The sequence below is a fragment of the Prionailurus bengalensis genome, chromosome C2 (genome assembly GCF_016509475.1).
Source record: "Prionailurus bengalensis isolate Pbe53 chromosome C2, Fcat_Pben_1.1_paternal_pri, whole genome shotgun sequence".
Taxonomy (NCBI): domain Eukaryota; kingdom Metazoa; phylum Chordata; class Mammalia; order Carnivora; family Felidae; genus Prionailurus; species Prionailurus bengalensis.
In genome coordinates, this window is record NC_057350.1 from 8,441,714 (window position 1) to 8,459,967 (window position 18,254).

At 38.4% G+C, this 18,254-nt stretch overlaps 1 protein-coding gene across 9 annotated transcripts in view; it reads right to left on the minus strand.

The window, feature by feature from the left end:
* Window positions 1-18,254, minus strand: part of TTC3 (tetratricopeptide repeat domain 3) — a 128,612-nt gene that overhangs the window by 93,210 nt on the left and 17,148 nt on the right. For 6 of the 9 annotated variants that reach the window (XM_043593610.1, XM_043593611.1, XM_043593609.1 and 3 more), the window contains 5 exons: window positions 16,091-16,211; window positions 13,399-13,484; window positions 11,864-11,958; window positions 10,663-10,725; window positions 302-356 (listed from right to left, as the gene is read on the minus strand). In XM_043593610.1, coding sequence (XP_043449545.1) covers window positions 302-356; window positions 10,663-10,725; window positions 11,864-11,958; window positions 13,399-13,484; window positions 16,091-16,211 — 420 coding nt within the window. Of the gene's footprint in view, window positions 1-301; window positions 357-7,766; window positions 7,836-10,662; window positions 10,726-11,863; window positions 11,959-13,398; window positions 13,485-16,090; window positions 16,212-18,254 lie in introns of those variants that run through there. The other 3 variants (XM_043593615.1, XM_043593616.1, XM_043593617.1) reach the window with 2 other exon arrangements.

The window sequence follows — 18,254 nt, forward strand, 5'->3', positions numbered from 1 at the left end:
CATTTTTCCTAGGAAGGTCTTTGACCAATCCAGAAAATGCAGATACTGACATCTCAATCACTCAAGTACCCTCCAGACCCTTAACACTCCTATGGGCTACCTGTCCTCCTCAGACATGCAGGACCTCACTGTTGTGTGAAGTATCCTTTCTGATCATGGAACTGAAGATTTCCCTCTCACATTCTTGAGCTCTGCATTAATTTTGTCCAGCATTTTTAAATATAAATTCACATCCTGTACACAGATTTCTCACAAAATTATACGGCATTACTTGCTGAATGTAAATATAAAAGAAATCTACCTTTGTCCAATTGCTCTTTAGAATAATGGCTCTCTTTCCATCACCAAGTGCATTTCTGAAAAGAAAAATAAATATTCATTTTTATGTATTTAATAAAGGCATTATATATTGTGTATCTATTTGTACTTCTTGACTTTTCCAAAAATAACCTAGTTTAAAATAATTTTTTAACTTTTAAAAATCCATATATGTCCATTATAGGAAATTTGGAAAATACAGAAAAGCAAAACAAAAGGAAAAAGTCACCCAGAGTCACAATCACAACTACCCAGGAATAACTACTTTTCTTATTTCTGGAGTTATTTCCTGCACATATCTTATCTACATCTATGCCAAACTTGTTACTATTTGCATGGTTTTTCTGCACTATTTTTGCATGTCAGCCAGACTTCTGACCTCCAAAAATATAATTCCCAGATCTTTCACACATCAGCTAAGCTGCAGCGGACAGAGCCTGAAAACTGAAACACAGATGGAAGTTAAATTCAGTACAATCGCTAACTCAATTTGGGATTATTTAGGAAGTTCTTAACCTCTCTGGCCCGCTTTCTCACATGTAAAACGAGGGTGATAATTATAATCATTGTAAGCCAATCACAGCAATCTCACTCTCCTTTGCACTGACTAGTTTTGAGGTAGTCCTATAACCCAGAGCTGGCCAATGAGAGCTCAGAGGGCTCATCACTCAAAAAGAGATTACAAGGAAGAATAAAGCTAGATAACTTACATTGCTAGATAGCAGTAGCTTCTACCGGACTATATACAGTTAAAAAAAAAAAAAAAGTCTATCTAAAGACCAACAGATTAGTACAAACAAATCAGAAACAGATGCTTACATATAGTCACCTGATCTACTTGACAAAGATGAGCACTGCTGTGCATGGAGAAAACATACATTCTTAAGAAACAGTGATGAGTCAATTAGACATCCATGTCCATCCTGAACCCTACCTCACACTAAATACAAAAACCAACTCCAGGTAGACTATACGTCTAAGTGCGAAAGTTAAAAAATCAAGCTTTTGAAAGAAACAGAACATTCTGGTGATGTTAGAGAAAGCAAGGGTTATAAACTGAACCCAAAAAGTGCTTATCATAAAGGAAAAAACTGATACATGGCACTATATTGAAGTTAGTGTCATCTGTTTGTGAAAACGAAACATCAAAAGTGAAAAGGCAAGCCACAGAATGTGAGAAGCTATTTGTAATACATATATTTGACTAATGACTCATATCCAAAATAAATTTTTTTTAAACCTAATGAATAAGACATTCAACTCAAAAGAAAAGAAAATATCCAAACAGGCACTTCACAAAAGAGAATATCCAAATGGTCGATAAACGTATGAAAAGATGCTCAACTTAAATATCCTTGATCAACTTAAGGAAATGCAAATTAAAATCACAGCAATGTGTCATTACATACCCATCAGAATGTCTAAATGAAATGACACAAAATAGTAAGTGTCAGTGAGGACGTGGAACTGAAACTCTCATATACTGCTGGCAGGAGTATAAAATGATACAACCAGACAGGAAATTATGTAGGAAAGCTGCATATAAGCATACTTTCGTCCCAGCAACTCCACTCCTTAATTATATTCTCAACAGAAATGAATACGTATGTTCACAATGATACTATCTGTAAAAGCCAAATACTAGAAACTACCCAAATGCCCATCAACATTAGAATGGATAAAATGTGGTATATTCATGCAATAGATGAACACTTTACAACTACATGCAACAATATGGATCTCAAAAACAATGCTGAATGCCAAACATAAAAGAGCACATACCATATGACTATTTACATGGCACAAAAACAGGCAAAACTAACCCGTAGCGTTGGAAGCTGGGATAGTAGTTATCCTGGGGGAGGAGGTGGGCAGACTGGGAAGAGGAAAAAAGCAGACTTCTGGGGCTGTGATCTGGGTGCCGATCTTACACATGTAAGGTGCCGGGACCTTACACATGTAAGGTTTCTGAAAATTCAACCTATATACTTATGAATCATATGCTTCGCAGTATGTGTATTTTTCTTTTTTCTGAAGATTGCATGAGCCATTCTTTTGCTGGAGACTAGAATGTCCAGTTTAACATCTGAAATACAGTAGCCAGACTGAGGTCCAAGTCACACAGTGGGGCTAGAAAAATCCTAGGTCTTTGAGGACATTGTTGAGCAACTAAATACACAACCCTAGAGCCACGTTCTTCTGGATTTTTTGAATGAGGTTAAGTTTTCTTCACCATGTAAACAGGGTTTTCTACTATTTGCAACCAAACACATCATGACAGAATGGCGTATCTCGTCTCATTACTTCTGTCCTTAGATACTTTTAACAGCTGCCTATACGGTTACATTTCCTCTTATCTCAACCCACTCCAACCCAGCACCCATTCCAAGCTTCCCACAGACAGATCTCCCTATGGGAACTAGAAGATGTTCATATTGCTCAATCTAAATTCCATTTGGCTTCTCAGCAACAGGCACTACTGGCCACTCTCTCCCTCTTGCTTTCATGACATCACGCTTCCAGTTTTCCTCTTACCTCTCTGGCTACCTCTTACCAGTCTCCATGCAGGTTCATCTTCCCTTAACTGGCCACTATTTGTGCCCCTCAAGGTTCAGTCCTAGTTCTCAGCTCATCCTCACTCTAGACCAGTGGGTCTCAGCCTTGGTTACACATGAGTACTATTTGGGGGGCTGCTAGAAGCCCAATTAATCAAAAATCTCTGGGTTGGGGGTATTTCTTCCAAGCTCAATTCCAGGGCACAATAAAAGTTGAGAACCGTCTCCCCAAGCAACCTCACCCACATCTACAACTTCAAATCAACTAGGTTAACTATCCCAGTATTTGTCTCCTGCCCAAACCTCTCCCTGGAGTGGCAGACCTACCTAACTCATTGCCGATGTGACATTCCAACTGGAATCCTTCAAGGACACTTTAAATCAGGATGTCCAAGAGTGAAGTCAAGTTCTATTTCCTACAAATATATCTCTTCTAGTGAGCTCAGTATTACAGAGTAAGCCTATAATCTATGAAGTGGCTGAAGGCAGAAACTTCGTAATAGTTCCAAACACCAAACCATAAGCAACCTCTGTACCTTCTACTTTCAAATTATGTCAAATCCTTCCGCTTCTCCATTTCCACTACCATTACCCTGCTCCAAGCTACCATCATCTCTGGCCTAGAGTACTGCAATAACCTCCTAACCCACATTCTTTCTGCATCCCCTCCAAACCCATTCTCCTCACTACAACTAGACTGATCTTTTTAAGGTATTAATCGTGCCATCTCCCCTCAATTGAAAATCTTTTACTCACTTCTTGATGTTCTTAAAGGCCAACAGTCTTAATGAAGCCTACAAGACCCTCCCTGGTCTCACCCCTGACCACCACTCCCCTCCTCCTCTGTATTCAGGCCACCCAGCACACTACTAATTCCATGAATACAACATCCTCCCTCCCACCATTGGCCCACCGTCTAGAATACAGTGGGAACTATGTCCGTTTTTGCCCATTTCTGACAGAGCTAAAAGCAGAACTCCCATCATACTGGCTGAATCAATGTTGAATGTTATTGTTATTATAATTAATATAATATACAATACTACAACTATAGTACTATATTACAATCACATTGTAAATACTATATTCATTAGTGCCTGTGTATATAAATATATAAGAACACTAACATATTTTCACATTTACTAGCACATGACCACATCCTCCTACTAAAACCAACTGGGCATAATAAATTACATGGGGTTACTGCTCATCCAACCTAGTACAGCCTGAAACCTAAACACTCTGGAGAGCAGGTATGCCTTTAGGAACAGCAATACCCTGAACAATACATCTCTGAAAACAGGAAACAAGAAATGCAAATGGCTACTTACTCTTAAAGACTGTGTGACATAATGGTGAGAGTACTGAACAGAAGAGAGAGTTCTAGCCTAGATGATCCAACTGAATACCTGTTACATGGCAAAGTGTTCTTTCTCCAGCCCCTTCACCTGTTTCTTCATATATAACGTGCTACATTTTGCCTTAAAATGTTAGGAATGAATACGTATTGTCCCCTCCTCTAGCTTCCATGTGGATTTGCTAGATGAACCATTTCTGAGCTATCTCCTTCCCCACCCCTAACTTTTCCCTGGAGGATGAATAATAACTACCTAGTGGAGGGGGAGGGGCACAAATCATAGTGGTGTAGCCTCTTCTTTTTCTCTTTGGAATCTTCTACCGAACACCATCATAACACCAGATTCCCTTTTCCTCCAAGCTTAAAGTTCATAAAAGTCGCTGTAGCCAGTTCTGTCTGTGATCATGGATGAATAAGTCACTTAGCTATGAGACTATCCTGATAAAGCTCTGTTCTCTAAAAACTGGATCAGCATTAGAGGTAAGACTGGATCATCATTTGCCTGTCTTCTGTTTCCATCTCTTAACTGATTCTGGACTTGGGAGGGACAGGGGATGCTATTTATTGACTCTCTCAAATCACAATATATGTAAGGACTTTGCAAGACATAAAAGGATTATCACTTTTTTCATTCCCTATTATAAGTCATCACTATCAGGGACTGACCAGACCAACAAAGAAATAGTAATACCCCTCCTCAAGTTCACAGATCTTACAATGAAGCGACAAAAGCAGGATTCAGATGTAATGGTCATTCACTGCCAAATAAGCAGTGACTGATAACCATCAACTGAATAAACACATACACTATATATCAAAAGTTGTCATCTGGAATTAAAATTATATAAACTCTTTCATCCAAGTAAAAGCAATCAGCAATTTCTCTACAGATATACTTGTACCTGAGTGCAGAATATAAGTAAAAGGATAATCATTACAGAGCTGTAATTTTTTTTAACTAGAAATAATTTATATTCTAATACAAACTAACCAAAGCATGAGTAATCCATTTCGTAAAAGGCTATGGAGCCATGAACATATACGAGGGTATATCTCTATATACACTGATATGCAACAAGCTCCAAGATTTAAGTATTAGGTGGAAAAAAGTGCAACAGTGTGTAGAGCATGCTCCTATGTTAAAATATATATATTTTAACACACACACAAGGAATATATTTTAACACACACACACACACACACACACACACATATATGAACATTACATTGAACCAAACGAAACTGCCTATATTCTGACTTATAAAAATGGCAACTGCATTTGATTCAACATAATAAGCGCTTATATAGGCATAAGACATTATGGAAACACATAAGGATCTGAAAAGATGAATTAGGGCAGGGGTCTGAGCTTGGCAAGAGTTTTCAGTTCATTCTTTTGTACTCTTAACTTCTTATGATGTGCATTACTGCTTTTTAAAAGCACAAAGAAGACTGAAAAAATAAATTCAAAAGCTTCAAAAGCAAATTCAGCAGCTTGTAAAAATAGAGTCCGCAAAAGAAAAAGAGCAGCATGAGCAAAAATTCACCAAACCAAAACACTCACAGTGACATTCCTCACACACACTAGGATTTTTTAAAATAGGCTCTAGGCCCAATGTGAGGCTCAAACTCATGACCCCAAGATCAAGAGTTCAAGAGTCACACATGCTCTACTGACTGAGCCAGTCAAGCACCACACACTAGGATTTTTTTAAGTTCTCGCAGGAACATACAATTGACTTGATTTATGCCTCTGGCCTCAGAGAAATTCAGAAAGACACCAAAGAAACAAAAACAAAAAAACAGAAGTCATTTTAAAGTCTATCTTCCTGCTATTAATCACAAGTTGGATCTAAAAGAAGAGAACGTATTATGATGGGTAATTAAATAGTGAAGGTCAAAGTAAATACCAAGTTTAAAGCTCGATAATTTTCCAAAGTAAATTAAAAAAAAAACATCCAAGGCTAAACTTTCCCTTTCTCCAATTACATTTCCCCTTACACAGTTTATCACATCCCATCAAAGAATGCAGATTTCCACATGTGAGTACCAGAAGGAATGAAACAGTAAGGAGGCACAGCCTAATCACATACCTCGCTTAAGTACCCATAACTACAGAAGCCATAGATATGTCTAATTGCTTTTTCTAGATTCTCCTTTAAACTCAAAACAGCTGATTACTTCAATTAAAACTACCACTCTAGGGGCACCTGGGTGGCTCAGTTGGTTAAGCATCCGACTTCAGCTCAGGTCATGATCTCACAGTCTGTGAGTTTGAGCCCCGCATTGGGCTCTGTGCTGACAGCTCAGAGCCCGGAGCCTGCTTCAGATTGTGTCTCCCTCTCTCCCTGCCCCTCCCCTGCTCATGCTCTCTCTCTCTCAAAAATAAATAAAAACATTAAAAAAAAAAAAAAACTATCACTCTATAATGCTCTGTAACTGCCAAATCGTATTTGAAAAGTAAACTTCTGGAAGACATGAATAAAAGGACATCTCAGCCACACCAGGCATTTTGGAGTACACTGCACAGTCCTGAGCCTGAAGTATTCAGCAGATGCTGTAGCAGGAGATTGAGCATTTCCACACACACTACCCCCCTCTCCCCAATCCCGTTCCACGGATTCCCCAAGTGCGACATCTGCAGACCTGGAGGGGCCCGTGTCTGATGAATGGGAAGAGTTCAGGTGGGCTCTTGACCTCACCTACACTCACCCAAAGGTGACCTGATTTACAAACTGTGACTATCTGGCATTAAAACCACACCACCGCCACTTGGACCATTTCTGAATGAAGCATTTTCCCCATACACCTCACATCCGGCTCCCCACCTTTGGTCTTAAAATACTTATTATTTCTCTTCTTTCAAGATTACTTTTCACTTATTTTATCCTTGATGTTTAGGGAACGCTGCTTTTTTCTTTTTTCATCTTATCATGTGCATTTTCAAATTCACTGTATCACTTTTTATCACATATTTCAAGTATACATAAAAGTACAAAAATAACATTAATATAGTCAACACCCATGTACCAGCTTAGCAAGATCTTAACATTTTGCCACATTCACTTCAGATCTTTTTGCAGAACTTTGTTACAGTTGACATCCACTGTGTATCATCTTTCTTATCTCCGATCCTTTTCCCTCCTTCCCTCCCCAGGAGACAGCCACTCCCCTAGTGTTTAACATGCCCATGCATTTTAAAAAGTTTTAATACACACTATGTATTAATTGTGGATATGTAAGTCATTTTGCATATTTTGAACATTATATAAATGGCATCATACCATACAAATCATTCTGCAACTTGCTTTTTCACTCAGCATTGTCATCATTTTAACTGCTACATAAGATTCCATTGTATGAATATACCATCATTTGTTTATCCATTCCCCCACTGATGGACATTTGAGTTGTTTCCATTCCTTTACTCTTACAAACAATGCTATCGTGAAGGCTTGCACGTATCTTCTTGGGGACACGTCTGAGTTTGGAGGATATGAGCCTAGAAGTGGGCTGCAGAGTATGCACATCTTCACCTTGCCAAATTGCTGTCCAAAGTGATTGCACCAATTTATATTTTCTCCGGCGGAGTACGCAAGTTTCCTTTGTTCCACATCCTCTCAAACACTTGGTATTATGAAGCTTTAAAAATTTTTGCCAATCTGATGGACATGAAAAAAAGACTCACGGTTTGTAATCAGCATGTCCTATAAGGATATTAATGTTTATTGACTATTTGAAGCATTTATTTTTAATTTTCTTTTCAGCTTTCACATTACCCTTTGATTCTACCATCACCCGTCCATGGGGATTAGTAGTAGAGACCCTGCATCCAGGCTGTCTGGGTTTAAATTCTGGCTCCATCACACCCACCTAGTATCTGAGAACACTTTACTTGACCTCCCCATTCCTGTTTCCTCATCTAAAGAGTCAGGAGCAACCACCTCACGGGGTCGTGGAGGGTTGTTGAGCTTGTGTGTGTAAAGTGCTCAGAACAGTGCCGGGGGCGGGGGGGGGGGGGGTGGTGGTGGTGGTAGGAGGCTTTACCCTCAGGTGTCCCACAGCTGCTCAGCCAGATTCCCATGACAGATCTACCAAACCTCAGATGTGAGACCTTCAAAACATCTCAACCACGGTAACTCAGCTAAGGGGCATGGGTCCTTCTGCTGTCAATGACACGAGTGAATCACTGGCAACGTGTTCCTTCCTGAAGTCACACTATCTACACTATCTATTCACTTAATCAGGAATGAAACGTACTGTGGACTCAGAAAACATCCCTAGGTTACTGAGCAAGTCATGTAAACAATGTGTGAGAAGGTGGGAAACACCAACAATCCCGTGTGGCACAATATTTCTGACATTACATTGGCATCCAATACATATTGGTGATCACCTAAGAAGGAAATGCTGCTGACCTGCCTCTAGTGAAAACTTCGATGGTGTCGAACCACAAGCTAGACCATCAGGAAGTCAGTACAAGGATGGACACACAACCCTGCTTTTAACCTTTACCTCACCAGGCTACCTGGCTTCTGTACTTCTACTTTGATGCACCTCGTTTGCAGCACAGTTTTAAGAGGATCCTCCTTGAATGTCTAGCATTCAACACTCGTGAAAGAGGGCAGAAACCCCCTGGCTGGCCTCTCAGCTCTCGGAGCTCCCCTATGCAGAGCGGATGACCTTTTGCCCAATCAACATTTCGATTTTCACAAGAGGCTAGCCAAGTTGCCAACCTATTCATCTTGAAAGCACACAGATTCACCATCAAACAGCATAGGATATCTGCAATTCTGGACCTAGCCAGACGCAATAACCTAAGGACATTTGCAGCTCATTTCTTGTCAGAACCAGTTGAGGACAGTGGTATTGATGGAAGACTGTGTCAAGCCCATCCATTCCTCTAGTCTAGATAGCCTCGGTTTATCCACGGCTTAAGCCATCTAAAAGCTGCATAACGTTAATACAGCGGTATTCTCCGAGGTGGTTGGATTACTGGTGATTTTTATTTTCTTCTTTTTAAACTCTCGTATTTTCCAAATTTTCTACCATGAGAATGTGTTCTGTTTATAATAAAAGAAAAACACATGTTATTTTTAAAAGCTACATACTTGGAACATACTCTCTTCCCCACTCCCACCCTCCCGCATCCCAATGTAAGCACTTTAACTAAAAAATCACTGGTATCAAACTCTCTGCTTTCATCAGAAAACGCCACCAAAAAACCCAAAACTGCACTTTCAGAGAGTTTTCTGCTTTCACAGAAAAGTTGTGGAGGTTCTTTCTTGTCCATCACTCAATTCAAGTTACTTGTAAGCCATCTAAGAAATTTCTTCCAGAACTAAACATCAGGAAAACCGTTTCGCCCGAACAACTTCTGTCCTCCTTCTTCACGGACAGTGAAAAATCTCGTGTAACTTGTCAGGTTTTCTCCTTTTATTTTGGCAATAGAAAGGTCAAACACAAATATGAATTATAACTAATAACTTTACAGGACTTTATGCCTATGCAGCTTTACTCTGAGGATCCCCAGCTCTAAACTGGCTTTTTAGTTTGTCTTGTTGTGCTTGTAATATTCTTCTACTGAGTGCATATATTCCTGCAGCCACTCTAAGCCCATCTTACAGTATGGCAGGATATAACTAAACGTAATAGCATATACTGTTCACTACTAATGCTTGTGATATTATCCTAAAAATTTTTAATTGAGGAACAACAAAATCATGGCACAGTGTCAACAATCTTTCTCAACTAATACATAAAATCTCAATGCAACATAAGAAACTAAGACTGAATTACATAAATCATAATTCGAGTCTCATAGCTAAACCATTAAATATCTTTTCTTTCTTTCACTTATAAGTGAGATTTACTTAATTTTTTATATCAAGATATAGGAAAGAAACAGCAAAAATTCTTCCAGAATTAGAAAGATCAATTAAAGGAGCAAAAGGAGGTAACACAGGAACACCTGGGATTCTCTCTCTCTCTCTCTGCCCCTCTCCCACTCGTGCTTTCTCTCTCAAAATAAATAAACTTAAAAAAAAAGGGGGGGAGTAACATAGATATTATAAACACAAACTTTGATACCATCAGATAAGATCTGTGTTCAAATCCTGACATCACTACTTACTAACAGTATGAGCCCCCCCAAATTTCAATGTGGAGAATAACATTACCTATTAAGTGTGTTATGAGAATTAAGAAACACATGTACAAGTACTGAAAAAAGCATACATGTTATCCATTCAATCAACAGCTGCTGCTGTCATCGTTGTTCTATATAAAGCCTATAGAGCCCCTTTAACCATTTAACTATTTCTGCCAAAACTACTGAAGGATTTTCTTGTCTACCTGCAAAACAGAAATATTTCTCAAAAATGGGTAGTTTAGCATAATAGCTCAGTGACTGGGGTACTCTAACCAACTTACCTAAACTGTCCAGTGCGAAGAAAACAAAGAGCTCGGTTACCATAAAGAAGGTGATTTTCAGGTCTTTAAAAGAAATAATGTTTAGTCAGGAAAGTACATTACATACAAAACAAATAAAAAGCACACAGAAAACATAAGGCATAAAAAACTTCTCAAAACCTTTACATCTATGTGGCAGAGCAGAAGGAATATAGGATTTGGAGACCTAATTGGCTAAGTCCTGGTTCCTTCACTTCCTACCATAGTTAACTTTATTCAAATCAATCTATATTACCCTGTATTCAAAATGTCCTACTATTTCTGCCTAGCTCATAGGGATGCTGTGAAGATAAAATAAGGCATAATAAAAAGTTAGCACACCACAAGTGTGGCATAGGTACAAAGGACAGAATTATACTCACATAAGTCAGGACTATACCACTTTGACAAAGAACTCTGAAAGTCTTTAAACTACAACAATAATTTAAACAGCTTCATTTCACATTTTATCCTTTCTAGTTTTATCTGTTTCTTTCCTCAGAGCAGAGCAGCAGCCTTCCAGGTGTGGTGTGCTACCCTGAGTCACTCATTCCCCATGGAGATGGGCAAGGCACGAAAGAGAGTAGCTGTCTGCAACACATCCTCCAAAGGCTACTACAATACTAGGTGGCCCAGCGAATATGTCAGTAGGAACCAAATATGAGTTACGCATGCAGGAATGCTACAAAATTCTAGCAGTGAGCAAACAGAAGATGAGGTAGAAAAAATACACACCTTCTCTCAACAATCCCAACTATTATCCTTTAAAAGTTCCCTCTTAGGAAGCAAAACTTCCCAAATGGGAATTTCTAATGGAAATCTTAAGTATTAGTAACTAACCCTTTTTGATCAGTTAACAATCTGGAAGATGTCAGCTAAAGGCAAAATGAGAACAAGAAAAAAAAAAAAAAACCAGATGACCCTATACTGGAAAGCTTGAGAGAAATGGGGTAGGGTAGAAGTAATATTCACAATCCTGCCTGACTTGCTTGAATTCTACTGCTCGGTTAAGTTCATCGACCCAGGCCATCCCTAATACTTCTGGTGCCGAAGGGTGAGAACATCTATTCCACTTGGCAAACTGAAATTACTCTCTAATTCCTTGCCTTGTTTTTATTTCTCCTGACTAGCATTCTAACTTGATCTGCCACACAAAAAGGATCTCATTCTATTTTGCTCTTACCTATATTCAATGGCTCTGGTGTAATAGATAATAGCTATATCAAATCTTTCTTTTGAAAACTCTTCATTTCCTTTCATTTTCATTAGTTCTCCTTGCTGAGAAACCAAGGTGAAAAAAGACTCATAAATTAAATGCAAAGGCAATCAAGAACCCAGTATCTAGGAAAAATAGTTCTAGGTTTTTGTCATTGACAACAGAAATAACCTGGGGTGTTATTTATGTGGAAAAGGGGAATGCAATACCCAATATGTTGGTATATATATTTAAAGAAACCAGTCTCTGACGATTCAATGCTAACTTTGTTAAAGGAATATTAGAAAATAAAACCACATTATGAATAACTACTAATAATTAATCCCCTTGTGTATAGTATTTGGCAGGCCCACTTTTAAATATACCTACTGGGCCTGCCACACAGCAGGGAAAAAAGCAGATGCAAGAGTTAGAAAATGTGGTATTATTTAGGGGCACCTGGGTGGCTCAGTCAGTTGAGTATCCAACTCCTGATTTCAGCTCAAGTCATGATCTCACAATTCCGTGAGTTCAAGCTCCATGTAAGGCTCTGTGCTGACAGTACAGAGCCTGCTTGCAATTCTCTTTCTCCCTCTCTCTGCCCCTCCCCTGCTTGTGTGCTAGCATGCACGCACTCTCTCTCAAAATAAATAAACTTAAAAAAAAGAAAATGTGGTATTATTCAATAACCTAAGTGCCAAAAAAAAACCCCAATATATAAATCAGTAACATATAGGCAATGCTGAATAGATTAATTGCCAAAAAATGCAGCAAAATTAGTAAGAATGTGAAATCAAAGATGCTACAGATGCAACTGAAACTTTTCACTTCAAATACTTACAGTTTCAGAATAAACAGAGTAAAATAAACTGGATCACATAAATGGCTTTAATTAGTGAATTAAATAGAACATTAAATCTTTTCCTAAATCCTTCTTTAAAAATTTAGTTGAATCTTATTTACTTGAGCACCCAGCTGGCTCAGTTGGTACAGCATGTGACTCTTGATTTCAGGGTTTAAGTTTGAGCCCCACACTGGGTGCAGAGATTACTTAAAAATAAAATCTTTAAATAAAAAAAAAATTGTATTTCCTATGATTAAATTCTATGGCATGTGAATTACATCTTAATAAAGCTATACCAGAGAAAATCATACTTCCTCAACTAAGTAAAAGCCTTTCAATTTAAAAAAAAAAATCAAATTTCAGTTTATAATTAACTCTTAAAATATGTACAATTTGATGTTTATGTTATTCAACATTATGTGAATTTAATTTAATAATATATAAATATATATTTTAAAAATATATGTGTAACATTAGAAAATTCTGATCAAGATGTTGTTTGCCTGTTCCAAAAAAATAAATATTCCAGTTAAAATTTATTAAAAATTTCCCTCAAACCTGTTTATGGATTTTACAGTTTGTTGTGTGCTGACAGTTTTTTTGAACTTCCTTTGAATGTTAATAAAAGTTCTAACAGATAAATCTTAAAATATACTTACAAGTAAATATTTATTCTCACCTCTATACACTCCACACAATTTTGAGTTTTAAATTCTTCAAGCAAATTGCAGTTTTCTGTTATGACTTTAGTTATGTGATACTTGTCTAAATTTTATTTTTAGGAGAGAGTGAGAAAACAAATTGGTACTGTTAATGTTCTAAAACTTAGGTTATGTAAGTCAATCCATAAAGTCAATTAATTATTATACCTTCTAAATAACATGTTTCTTGTAATCTTTTACATGTACCAAATAATACAGCTGAAAATACACAACTGAAAATGTTTTAGAACACATTATTAGATTCACTGCTTGCTGGGAGTCTCATCTGTTTTATGTCTAGCATTAAAAAAAAGCACTTATTATTACATTAGTTCTAATTGTAGTTTAAATAAATGTTCGGTCATGATATTCCAAACAGGTCTCATAATTACTCAAGTCAGTTCCACAAACATTACTGAGCATGTATGGTGTACCTGGCACAATATTCAATAAAAATGTCTAACAACAAAAACATGGAAAACTCTCTAAAATGTATTTAATGTAACAAATAATTTTAAATACCTTAATTTAACATTCTGACTCTCATGAATGAAATGTTAAAATGTTATTTGAAATACCATTCTTTTAAAAATTTAATAAACTAATTAAACCACAGTAGGTAATAACCAAAACTTATATTAAAAGTATACCAAAACTTCATTTTCTATATTTTTAGCTATTCTATAAAAAATATTTTTTAACGGATAGTAATTTTATCCCAACAAAATCATAGTTAAGCCTCTACCAAACACATATATTTCCAAGGTGAAAAAAGTATCTAAAATCTAAGATTTAAGGAAGAATTCTGAAAGGTCACCAAATAAAGTAATTAATAAGGGATAAAGTAAGATTACAGGATAAAAACCTAGGCTTTGAAATTAGGGAATCTTGACCTCTCACCTAGGCTGTACTACTCACTAGATTGCAGAAATATCACTTAACCTCCCAAAGCCTTAGTTTGCTTACTTCTAAAATAAGGACAACAGCAGCTACCATAAGACAGCTATTGTAAAGAAGAGAACAGAGAAAGAGTGTTGGAACCGAGTCCACATGGGTGCCCGATGTGATACTGCTCCTCCACTTTTACCATAAAATCTACCCTGTAATTAAAGGCCTCCAGAACAATGAGGAGAACCACCTCTATCAACCCAGTCTTCATGTTTAAGCTTAATTTCTCTCTACCACTTACATTAAACAGCATAAGACTTGACCTCTTCTCAGTAGGGATGGCAAATTACCAGTCATCATCAACTAAGGAGCCAAATATTTTCTGCTTCAAGATCCCTATAGCTAGGGGCACCTGGGTGGCTCAGTCAGTAAGTGCCCAACTTCAGCTCAGGTCAGGACCTCACAGTTCGGGAGTTCCAGCCCCGCACTGGGCTCTGTGCTGACAGCTCAGAGCCTGGAGCCTGCTTCAGATTCTGCGTCTCCCTCTCTCACTACCCCACCCCCGCTCACGTGCACGCGCGCACACTCTCTCTCTCTCTCAAAAATAAACATTAAAAAAATCTTTTTAATTAAAAAAAAAGATATACTACAAAAAAACTGCTAACATTCAAATTATTTAGAGAAATATATTTCACAAAGTAAATAAATATATAAAGCAGTTTCATCATATAAAAGATTAACAGTCATCAGGGAAATGAAAATTACAATCTCAGCTCTTATTTCTCTTTTTTTTATCCTTATTTTTGAGAGAGAGAGAGACAGAGCATGAGCAAGGGAGAGGCAGAGAGAGAGGGAGACAAAGAATTCGAAGCAGGCTCCAGGTTCTGAGCTGTCAGCACAGAGCCCCATGTGGGGCTTGAACTCAGGAACCGTGAGATCATGACCTGAGCCGAAGTCAGATGCTTAACCGACTGAGCCACCCAAGTGCCCCCTTATTTCTCTTTTGAATGAGAATACATAAAGTGCCAGTTGTGATCTCTTTTTCTGGGTATTATATATAATAACATGACATTCATTAGGTAGGATTTTTAGAAGTATGATGTCATAAAAAACATTAAGACAGGAAGTACAGAAGAATAAAACTATAAGCTTAAAGTTCTCTTATTCAGGCTTTTCTCTTATTCACAAGAGAAAAACATTTTTTTAAATCCTAAGATAGGGATGCCTGGGTGGCTCAGTCGGTTGAGGACCTAACGTGGCTCAGGTCATTATCTCGCGGTTCATGAGTTCAAGCTCCATGTTGGGCTCTGTGCTGACAGCTGAGCCTGGAGTCTGCTTTGGATTCTGTGTCTCCCTCTTTCTCTGCCCCTCCCCTGCTTGTGCTCTGTGTTTCTCTCTCTCTCTTAAAAATAAACAAACATTAAAAAAAATCCTCAGATAAATAACCACACATTCCATTTCCCAAATAATTCCTTTAAAAACTGAGTCAAGGGGCGCCTGGGTGGCGCAGTCGGTTGAGCGTCTGACTTCAGCCAGGTCACGATCTCGCGGTCCGGGAGTTCGAGCCCCGCGTCGGGCTCTGGGCTGATGGCTCAGAGCCTGGAGCCTGTTTCCGATTCTGTGTCTCCCTCTCTCTCTGCCCCTCCCCCGTTCATGCTCTGTCTCTCTCTGTCCCAAAAATAAATAAACGTTGGAAAAAAAAAAAAAAAAATTTTTAAATAAAAAAAAAAAAAAAAAAAACAAAAACTGAGTCAAGAAACAATTTAATGCATGTATACTTACATTCAGTGAAGAAAATACTTAACATAGGCCAACAATTGTCAACCGCTCCTAATTTAGGTAGAATTGTTACATCACCTGTGTATTTCACCCAATTCAAAGCTTCTTCCATTGCCAAGATTTTCTGTATCAAAAAGATGGATAAAGAATGTGATTTGGGTATTAACTCTAAATTTACATGTGACACCATATATGTAACATATAGCATTTTAGATTCTTGATAAAAACTTACACGATCTCCTACTTTCATTACACTAGCATGCAACTTAGAACAGCTGGACCCCGATTTGTAAGTTAACAGATACCATGGACTCACACGTTACATCTTTAAGTAACCTCAGGCCACCCTCAGAGAACAGGATGCTGCTTCAATGATTACAGACCTGGAAGCTGAGGTTTACAACCTGGCCAGAGGATGCTCTGTGTAGCACTAAAGTACAATAACAAAAGGTGAGTGAGGGGTCTCAGATCTCATCTAAACTAGGACTTCCACCCTTACCACAAAGTGAAAGGTATAGAGATTAAGGTTCATGAAAGGGACTGTGTATTTTAAAAACATTTTTGGGAGCGCCTGGGTGGCGCAGTCGGTTGGGTGTCCGACTTCAGCCAGGTCACAATCTTGTGCTCTGGGAGTTCGAGCCCCGCGTCGGGCTCTGGGCTGATGGCTCAGAGCCTGGAGCCTGTTTCCGATTCTGTGTCTCCCTCTCTCTCTGCCCCTCCCCCGTTCATGTTCTGTCTCTCTCTGTCCCAAAAATAAATAAACGTTGAAAAAAAAAATTTTTTTTTAAAAAAAACAAAAAAAAACATTTTTGGAGGGCACCTGGGTGGCTCAGTCGGTTAAGCACCCAACTTCAGCTCAGGTCATGATCTCGCGGTTTGTGAGTTGGAGCCCCACACTGGGTTCTGTGCTGACAGCTCAGAGCCTGGAGCCTGCTTCAGATTCTGTGTCTCCCTCTCTCTCTGCCCCTACCCCGCTCATGCTCTGTCTCTCAAAAATAAACATTCAAAAAAATTTTTAATTTTTTAAGTTTATTTGAGAGAGAGAGAACACGCACAGTGGGGGAGGGGTACAAAGAAGGAGAAACAGAATCCCAAGCAGGTTCCGTACTATCAGCACAGAGCCCAACGTGGGGCTCGAACTCATGAACTGTGAGATCGTGACCTGAGCCAAGATCAAGAGTTGGACGCTTAACTGACTGAGTCCCCCAGCACTGCAGGACTGGGTACTTTAAATGGTCTGTGGCAAACAGAGAAGAGTAAGCAGATAAACAACAGGAGAAAAGCACAACTGCTCAAATGAGCATTCAGTGCAAAGATCTTCATCAAGAGTCAGGAGTTCACAAGAATGTTATTCATACTTCTGGTCTAAAATGACTTCAGGGGTGCCTGGGTAGCTCAGTCAGCTAAGCGTCTGACTTCGGCTCAGGTCATGATTTCACGGTTCGTGAATTCAAGCCCTGCCATCAGGCTCTGTGCTGACAGCTGAGCCTGGAGCCTACTTCAGATTCTGTATTTCCCTCTCTCTCTGCCCTCCTCCACTTGCACTCTGTCTCTCTTTCAAAATTAAATAAAAAAAAATAAAAATAAAAATTATACATATATGTATACGTATATATACACATGTGTATATATATACACGTATATATACGTATACATATATACACGTGTATGTGTGTATATATATATATATATATATATATATATATGAGGGGCGCCTGGGTGGCTCAGTCAGTTGAGCGTCCAACTTTAGCTTAGGTCACGATCTCGCAGTTCGTGGGTTCGAGCCCCGAATTGGGCTCTGTGTTGACAGCTTGAAGCCTAGAGCCTGAAGCCTGGAGCCTGCTTCAGATTCTGTGGCTCCCTCTTTCTCTCTGCCCCTTCCCTGCTCATGCTCTGTCTCTTTCTGCCTCTCAAAAATAAATAAAAACATTTAAAAAATACATATATATGAAATGACTTCAGAAGTAGTGGAGTTATCGATGCTGGCATCAGGCTTAAGGGAAACAGGTAGATGTTTTAGCATTAAAAATAGCATTAAAAATTGGATTATTGTACCTGGAGATTATCTAGTAATTACATATCCAAAATGTTCATACTAGAGACCTAGTAATTTCATTTGGGAGAATATATGCAAGGTAAATAATCTAAAAAAGAAAAAAGAATCAGC